This window comes from Ornithodoros turicata, chromosome 7 (genome assembly GCF_037126465.1).
Source record: "Ornithodoros turicata isolate Travis chromosome 7, ASM3712646v1, whole genome shotgun sequence".
Classification (NCBI taxonomy): Eukaryota; Metazoa; Arthropoda; class Arachnida; order Ixodida; family Argasidae; genus Ornithodoros; species Ornithodoros turicata.
The window spans coordinates 15,596,924-15,606,085 of NC_088207.1; the positions used below are offsets into that span (position 1 = coordinate 15,596,924).

General features: G+C 52.5%; 2 protein-coding genes across 2 annotated transcripts; both read left to right on the forward strand.

The window, feature by feature from the left end:
• Positions 1–2,916, forward strand: LOC135400487 (uncharacterized). The gene has a single exon (XM_064632318.1). The coding sequence runs from the start codon at positions 1–3 to the stop codon at positions 2,914–2,916; it is 2,916 nt and encodes a 971-aa protein (XP_064488388.1).
• Positions 2,917–3,099: 183 nt separating this feature from the next.
• On the forward strand, positions 3,100–5,310 carry LOC135400488 (uncharacterized). Its single transcript, XM_064632320.1, has one exon. It carries the CDS (start codon positions 3,100–3,102, stop codon positions 5,308–5,310), a length of 2,211 nt encoding a protein of 736 aa, XP_064488390.1.
• Positions 5,311–9,162: the final 3,852 nt, after the last annotated feature.

Genomic DNA, 9,162 nt, shown 5'->3' on the forward strand with positions numbered 1-9,162 from the left:
ATGGATCGCCTGAAGGCGAAGCGAAGTGCGCGGCGAGCTCAGACAACAAGGATCGTCACCGAAGCTACAGCAGCCCTCGCCGACCCGAATAGCACAGCGGAAGCCTGCAGCGCTCTCTTGGAACGCCTTGAGTCATGCAGTAAGGATCTCGGCATTCTCGACAAGGAAATCGAGTCCCATGTTACGGACGAGCACATGGAACAAGAGTACGCAGCAGTCTTGGATTATGAGGATCGTGTGGTCCAAGCGACGGCGCTACTCAAGGCCAATATCAGAGGCCTGATGGGGGCTGGACAGGTCACACAGCCGACTACGCCATCGACTGGAACGAACGGTGGGAGATCAAGCAGAATAAGGTTGCCCAAGCTACAGCTGCAGACGTTCCGTGGAGAGCTGTCACAGTGGCTACCATTCTGGGAGCAATTCAGAGCAGCTATCCACGAAAACGACGACCTTCCGCGAAGTGAGAAGTTTCACTATTTACGGACGCTGCTGTCTGGTCCGCCGGCAGCTGCGATTGCCGGACTGCAAGCCACAGAAGCATGCTACCAAGACGCAATCAAAATACTGGAAAGTCGGTTCGGAGACGTGCGAAGGATTGAGCAGGATCATCTTGTAAATTTACGAAATCCGCCAGTAGTGACGGCAGTAGACGACGTACGGGGACTAAGGAAGCTGTATGACCACATGCAAAGCCACATTCGAGGTCTACAAGCACTGGGGGTTTCCACGGGCACGTATGCAACGCTACTAGTGGACATTCTGCTGAAGGCACTTCCCAGCGAGATGGCCGTAGAGTATCATCGTCAGCTGGCGCACGACGGAAGGGCCGGCCAGCGGCAGGCCGCGGGATCACAGCATGACGCGGGTGAACAACGGCCCGACGCCTCCGCAACGACAGTGTCAGAGCTAGACAGGATGTTGAACTTCCTTCGAGTAGAAGTCGAGAGCAGGGAAAGAACTGGAAGCAACAGCGCGAAGAAAGAGGACGCTAGTCGAAAGTCTATAACAGATCGTCGAGGAAGAAACCGACCATCAGCAGCAGTCTTGCATGCGGCAGCTAAGAGCGGACATGGCTGCCTGTTTTGCAGCTCCGAGAACCACGGCACGGAGGTGTGCGACGGTCTAATGGATCTTGAACAAAAGAAGAAACTTCTGGCATCACAAAGTCGCTGCTTCAGGTGCACAGTAAAGGGACATCGTGCAAAGGATTGCAGGAGGAAAGTACAGTGCTCAAAGTGCAAAGGCCGTCATGTGACGTCTCTCTGTGACCCGAAATGGCGCTCGTCAGCGGCGACACAGGTGAAGTCGGTAGAGACTACCAGCATGTACACCGCAAGTACGGGTGAGGACACGAGGGATAACGTCGTTCTTCTGCAAACGTTTCGTGCGTGGGTCATCGCTGATGACCGCTCGGTGTACATCAGAGGGATATTGGATGGCGGCAGCCAGAAGACTTTCATCAGGCAAGACATCTCCAGGAAATTGAAGCTGCAAGTGCTGGGAGAAATAGTTGTACGGCTGAACACGTTCGGTGATGCCACAGGATCAGAAACAGCTCACCGACACCGCCTGGTACAAGTACGACTGCGAAGTCAATACGATGAGAAGGAATACCTGCTTGAAGCGGTGGAGATCCCGTTCATCTCCAAAGACATCGTAGCAGCATCCGTGAACGACAGTTTTGTGGCAGTAGTCAAAGCCGAGGGTGGATGCATCGCCGACGAGGTTTTCTTCGCTGGAGTAGAGGCCCAACCTGGAATCGGGCTATTGGTCGGAGCAGACCAAATGTGGCGACTTCTGAAAACTGAGTTGAGACGCTCTGCTGGTTCTGAGAGCACAGTGGCTGTCAACACGCATCTGGGATGGACGTTCCAGGGACCCAGCCTACTGAAGTCATCGGTGACTAAGGGTACGAATGCTCTAACTTGCGTGCTCCACGTTCAAGCCACGACAGAGGGGCATTGCCTCGACATCAGGAAGTTATGGGAGTTGGAGAGCCTCGGGATCACCGACGACACAAGTGACAAGCGACTTGAAGATGACGTGACCTTGAGGGACTTCGACAGCACAGTCGAAAATAAGGATGGTCGATACCAGGTCGGCCTACCGTGGAAGGCAGACAGTACTTACCTGGGGGACAACCGCAAGGTAGCGGAGCGCAGACTTGAGAGCCTGGTGAAGAGGCTACGCTCCAACGAGAGTCAACTGCTTGGCTATGATGAAGCAATGAGGAACTACTTGATCCAAGGCCACGCAGAAGTGGTTTCCGAAGACGAGTGCACTTCCGCAGAACACATTTACTACATGCCTCACCAAGCAGTATTCCGGGAAGATTCGGCAACGACGAAGCTTAGGGTGGTCTTCGACGCGTCTTCTCACGCAACAGATACCGCATCGTTAAACGAGTGTTTGGAGAAAGGCCCGAAGCTTAACGCCGAATTACTGCCACTACTCTTACGATTTCGCACGGAACGGGTTGCTATTGCTGCGGACATAGCGAAGGCGTTCTTACAAGTCTTGGTGAGAGAGGAAGATAGGGATGCGCTGCGCTTCCTCTGGTTCCAGGAAACGCCACCAGTGGATGGCCCTTTGCCCGAAATCCAAATCTGGAGAATGACTCGTGTACCGTTCGGTACGACTTCAAGTCCGTTTCTTTTATCGGCAACGATCCAACATCATCTGAAGAAAGTCGAGGGACCCCTTAAAGAAACGGCAGAGAAGCTTAGAGAGTGCTTCTACGTAGACGACTTGCTCACAGGCGCTTCTACCGAAGCAGAAGCCGAACGACTGTACACTGAAGCGAACACCATCATGGAGCTGGCTGGGATGGATTTAAGAAAGTGGGCGTCAAGTTCAGCAGTTCTCAGCCAACGTTTCCAAGAGCACGACGACAGGTGTCCTGGAGGGTATTAAGCAGCGACGACAGAACTCGGCCTCCTAGGATTGCTGTGGGACCGAGAAACGGATCAACTGAAGCTCTCTCGCAACAGCTGGAGCCTCTCTTCAAGAGGGAACACGAAACGCGCGGTACTGAAGGTCTCCGCCACCGTCTTCGACCCGCTCGGCTTCGTCGCACCGTTCACTATACGAGCAAAAATGCTGTTTCAACGAATTTGGCAAATTGGGCTCGACTGGGACGAAGACTTACCGGACGCGATGGCTGAAGAATGGGCGTGGTGGAGTGGTGAGCTTCCACAGATAAAAAGCATGGCAATACCACGCTACCTTTGCCAAGGCATCGGATACTCGTCCAGTCAGGTCCAGGTGCATGTGTTCACGGATGCAAGCCCGGCTGCGTACGGCGCGGTAGCGTACATGCGGATACAGGATGACTGCGGGGAAGTTGCGGTAGTCTTCCTTATGGCGAAGGCACGAGTGTCACCTCTGACAACGTTGACGCTGCCACGTCTGGAACTGATGGGAGCTTTAATCGGATGCAGACTTGCGAAGACCATTCGTACATCTCTCACGCATCACATCATCAAGTTCTACTTCTGGACAGATTCAAGCATCGTCCTGTGCTGGATTAGAGGATCAGCACTGCGGTGGAAACAGTTCGTCAGAAACAGAGTTACCGAAATACAGGCTGAGACGGATCCAGCAGCATGGAGGCATTGCCCCGGGCAGCAAAACCCAGCGGATCTTCTAACCAGGGGAGAGACGATGAAGAAGTTGCTAGACGACTACAGATGGCTGAAAGGTCCCGAATGGTTGGCTAAATCGTCTGAAAGATGGCCGAGCACATTTCCGACAGAGTCGGCAGACGACGAGACAGTGGAAGCGGAACGAGTGAGGACCCAGGTCCTGCTGGTAGACACCGATGACATGCCGTCTTCAGTTACCAACATCGAGAACTACAGTCGACAGCATCGGCTTTTGCGAGTCACGGCTTGGATTTACCGCTTCGTCAAGAACTGCCGACTCGCAGGGAATAACGTCACCGGACCACTAAGCGCTGAAGAGATCTGTAACGCTGAAGTCTACTGGATCAAGGAGGCGCAGAGAAGCGAGTATCAAACGGAGATACAGCAATTGCGTCGGGATGGATATGTCAACGAGAGCTCGCAGATTGCGAAATTTCAACCAGCGTTGGACGGAAATGGCATCTTGATGGTTTCTGGCCGTCTACAGCACTCTACACTACCACTTCACGTAAAGCACCCGATCCTGCTACCGCATGGACACCGGTTCACCGAGCTGGCAGTGGATGCTGCGCATCGTCGGCTACTCCACGCGGGTGTCCAAGAGACAATGGCGGAGATGCGAGAGCACTACTGGATCCCTAGGTGCCGACAGCTGGTGAAGAAAATTCTGCACCAGTGTACAGCGTGTGCACGGCACAGAGCTAAACCAGCAACCGCACCCGTAGCACCACTTCCGGGAGACCGAGTATCGCAAAGTGGACCATTCGACGTGATCGGGGTGGACTTTGCCGGACCCTTGTACGTGAAGTCTGAGGATGGAGAAGATCAAAAGGCGTACATCGCCCTATTCACCTGTGCGGTTACTCGAGCCGTCCACCTCGAGTTGGTCTCCAGAATGACGACACCGAGTTTTCTATTAGCCTTTCGACGTTTCACGGCACGACGCGGCGTTCCTTCCGTAATCTATTCGGACAACGCTACAACCTTCAAGAAAGCAGAGAAGGAAATTTGGAAGGCGTTGAAAGGCCAGGGTTTCCAGGACCACCTCGCCGATCACAAGATTCACTGGAAGTACATAATTGAACGGGCGTCGTGGTGGGGCGGCTTCTGGGAACGCCTGGTCAGAAGTGTGAAGACAGCCTTAAGGAAGACCCTCGGGAAAAACAGGCTCACCTTCGAGGAGCTGACGACCGTTCTGCACGGTGTCGAGGCGGTCATTAACTCTCGACCCCTTACGTTTGTGAACGACAGCCCTGCTGACGAAGGACCGCTTACCCCGGCCCACTTCTTGGTGGGAAAAAGGACAACTTCGCTTCCACCACTGGACGTCGTACCTCCGAGACCATCCACTGACACACGTAACCGGTGGTTGCTTCACCAGCAGATGATTGACAGCTTCTGGAGGCGGTGGCGGAACGAATACCTCCTTCAACTGAGGTCTGCGCACCAGGTCCCAGCGGTTCACGGACGTAACTTGCTGCGAGTGGACGACTTGGCCATCGTCCACAGTGAGCGGCTGCCACGACACATGTGGAAGACTGGACGAATAGTTGGACTATTCTTCGGTAGAGACAATAATGTCCGCGCCTGTACAGTGAAAATGGGTGATGGAACAGTACTACGAAGACCGGTCCAGTTGTTATATCCGCTAGAGATTCGTTAGTTACCATAGAGTTTGTTTGTTGTTGGTTAAAGTCGCGATATCAAATGAGGATCCTCATTTCCGGGGGGCGATTGTTACGGATTTCATGTTAACTTCGTCGTTGAAGGGATAGAAATAGAGGACGAGGAGGAGGAAGTTTGGGGTTTTCTGGAGGGGTATAAGCGTGGTAAACTGTGATTGGAGGAGGACTTGTTGTCTGTATTTCGTGATGGAATGATGTTCGAAAGACGATAAAGTGGGTTCCTGCGGTCACCTGTTTTTCGACTCCGGTTCTTGGGGATTCTGGCGATTACAATTTTCTACACAGCATCTTGACTAGAGGTGTTTCGTGGCATGCGGAAAGCGAGAGTTGGATCAACTCTGCTCAACATAGAGGGGGGGGGGAATGTCGGTTGTCCATTGGCGGGAAGCCAGGGGGGTTGCGATGCGTCGCAGAATCGCGGCGCTCTCCTCTCAGCAGAACAATACTGGTCCGTTTCCGATACGAGAGTGCTGCTTCTGCGGCGCTGTCGGCCTGCTCAATGCCCACGACACCACAATGGGCTGGAACCCACTGGGGAACTAGCCTGTGGCCTGCTGCATAAATAGTGTGGTAAACCATTAACACATCTGTGACTAGGGGTGCGGATGGGCCTCGTATGCCGGAATTTTCAATTGCTTGAAGTGCATATTTGGAGTCTCTGAAGACTGCCCATTCCCGCGGTGTAAAATCAGCGATGTGTTGTAGGAAGAAAAGGATGGCATAGAGTTCCGCAGCTGTGGAGGAGGTTGGATGTGAAAGGCGTCTTCCGTGCACTACACCTTCGGATGGTATGACGAATGCTGAGGCGGACTTGTTGTTTCGGGATGCGCCATCGGTATATGCTGCCGTAAACGTAGAAAACTTCTCGTCTACCAGAGCATGAAAATGGGCTCTGAGGACTTGAGGGGGGACCTGATCCTTTCTTTCCAGAAGGTTTGGGAGGCGTACAAAAGTCTGCGGTACCGGCAGAGACCAGGGGGCTTCCGGCGGTATAATGTGGTGTGTGCGGTATCAGTGATAGTCTGGCGTGTCCTCTGCGCTACTCGATAGAAGTCGCTTCCAGGGCGGTATCGAATTTTCCTGAGGAGCGGGTGACGGGGAATGTGAGCACACAGACGGAGGAAGTGCCTAGCCGTTTCACGTTCACGGAGAACCTCAATCGGGAGTTCACCAGCTTCAGTGCACAAGAAAGAAAGGAGCATTAGCATCAGCCAAGAGCGATACATCAATGAAGTATTGCATCAACGCCACATGGATGGTAACCCCGTGAAGACGCCGCTGGAAATCCAACACCAGGACATGGAGAACAGCTAGTTCTGTAGTGCAGATCGGTTCCTTGGCCGTCCATTGGTCAGCCTACGTCTCGCCGACCTTTTGCCAGCCACGTGGTATGGTTGGCCAAGAAGCTTATTTCTTTGCTGGCTCGTTACTCTGACCGATCTGGCTGCCAACCCAAGGGGAAAAACAACGTCGGCAAAATGTCGGGCCGACGTGTGATTCCAACCTAAATGTCGTTGGGCCGTTCTTTCAAAAAAAAGGTTAACCCAAGCTTGGGGACTGACATTAGCCTTACTCGGCCCGATTTAATACTGCCAACCTTGGGCCATTGTAGCAGACCGACCTATAAGACATGGGGCCAACACAGGGCCAGTGTAGAACCAAGTCTGGGCAATAGCGCCGGCTCTTTGTCGGCTAGATGGCGACCCACCGATTAACAGCAACGATGGGCCAACTATGCCCAAGCAACAAACAATATTTGGGTCAAGCTTGGCAATAACTAGGCTGGCCTACCCGGCCATGGTTGGTGCGTTATCGGCCAACAAGCTTGTTTCTTGATAGAGATCTGTACCCTGGCCAACGACTTACCAAGCATTGGCAAGCCTGCATTGAGCCAAGTTAGGCCAAAGCAATCCTATGGCGTCGCTCTTACTTAATTGTCTCGCGGCGTAGTTGCGTAGTTGCGTAGTTGCGTAGATGCTTTTATGATTCATAAAAGCATCATCGCACTATGCTCGAGACCACTACAATCAAACAGCTCACAAAGAAAAGAAATTGCGTTTCTTTCCCGAGGAAGAAAAGACACTATACAAGTTGTCTTGCGAGCATCCACAAATTCGAGAGTCCTGTTCGCGAATGAGTCAAAATGAAGGGTGAGGTGTCTAAGTTTAATTCTACGAGTACACAAACAACACTGAAATGAGGAATTGCTTGTCGTATTAGCCCACCATGAAGATAACGTCTCTGTTTCTTAGTGCTTTTGGCTTGAGACAATATCACGTGGCCATTCGAAAGTCGAACTTAGTGCTACACCATTCCGCATTTCCCTCTCCCCAAGGCAACATACCGAGATTAGACCAAGCTTGGCAAGAGCTTGGCTGGCCAACCGAGCCGTGCTTGGCAAGTGCTGGGCCAACGAGCTCGTTTCTTGGTGCAGATCTGACCCCTGAACGACGGCTTGCCAAACCTCTCTTTGCCTATCACTATGAAAGATTGCGCCAACGTTGGCTGGCCGAAAGAGTCGTTGGCCAACTATCATCCGACTTTTTGCCAACCGTCAAAGCGTCTTTTCTTCAGCTGCATTGTTTTCTGGTTTGTTTGCAGTGCAGGGCCGACATTGGCCCGCCTTCATTATGCCAAACTCTCAATAGCACGCCAGCACCACGTCGCACAACGTTTTCGGCCCAACGTCGTTCGCCGACCAGCGCTGTGAGCGACATCAGACCGAAGTGGGTCCAAGATGCAGTGGCCGACTAAGTCGCTTGCCCACCAAAAGCCGCCTACTGGTCGATGGTTGGCAGTCGGCAATTTCCATTTGGGAACAATACTAAAATCAATTGAATATTATTTTATTCGTTGTTTTATAACACGGAGCTATTTCTAGCACTTTCATTTGGAATGCTACAAACAATTAGTAGTCTTTGAGAGATATTTCACTCAACTGGTATGGAGATCCAACTCAACAAGCAAAGGTTGGGCCAAGCTTGGCAACAGTTGGGCTGGCCGGCCTATACCTGGGCAGGTTGGCGGCTGGGCAGGCCTACCACGTACTCATCGGCCAACAAGCTTGTTTCTTGATACGGATCTGTATCTGGCCAATGACTTGCCAAGCACTGGCCAGCCTGTATTGCGCCAAGCGTGTTACAGAGTAAAGACCTGCCTATCACTATGCAACATTGCGCCAACGTTGGCTGGCCGAAGGACTCGTTGGCGAGCTGTCATCTGGCATGTTGCCAACCGTTGGCCATCGGCCATACTGCATGCGCCCGTCGTCTGCTAGCGTTGCGTCCAGCATGTTTCGACATGGTGGATTGTCGAGAACACATTGGCCACCCACTGCGCTGCTGCCGACTGCACACCAACTGCCACTAACTGCACACCACGCATTGTTATGCCGTGCGGTTGCAAACGTCGTATAAGCGTTGATTGACCGACCGCTTAACAAGCATTGCTGTACAGCGCAATTGCCGACATTGCACAGACGTTGGTTGGGTGACTGCTTGTCGAAGACCGTTGTACCGTGCTTTGGCCAACATTGTGCCAGTGTTGGTTGGCCGACGGCGCGCTGACCAACCAGCAGCCAATATCTGCCCAACCGTTGGTCGTCGGCCATTGCTTACTTGGAACTTAGTGCAAGGAACAAGACCAGAGATTGCGTATGCAGTAAACCACCTCAGCCAGATTAATTCATGTTTCTCCATCCATCATTGGAAAATGGTAAAGATGCTGTTGAGGTATCTTAAAGGAACGAATTACGCATGTCTGACCCACAAGGCAAACAGAATTCAGATTATTGGCTACTCGGATGGAAGTTGGAAGACAGACATGAAGAG

Excerpts from the sequence above, each read along its gene's own strand:
- LOC135400487 (XM_064632318.1), top strand. The coding sequence starts at position 1 with ATGGATCGCCTGAAGGCGAAGCGAAGTGCGCGGCGAGCTCAGACAACA.
- LOC135400488 (XM_064632320.1), top strand. The coding sequence starts at position 3,100 with ATGCTGTTTCAACGAATTTGGCAAATTGGGCTCGACTGGGACGAAGAC.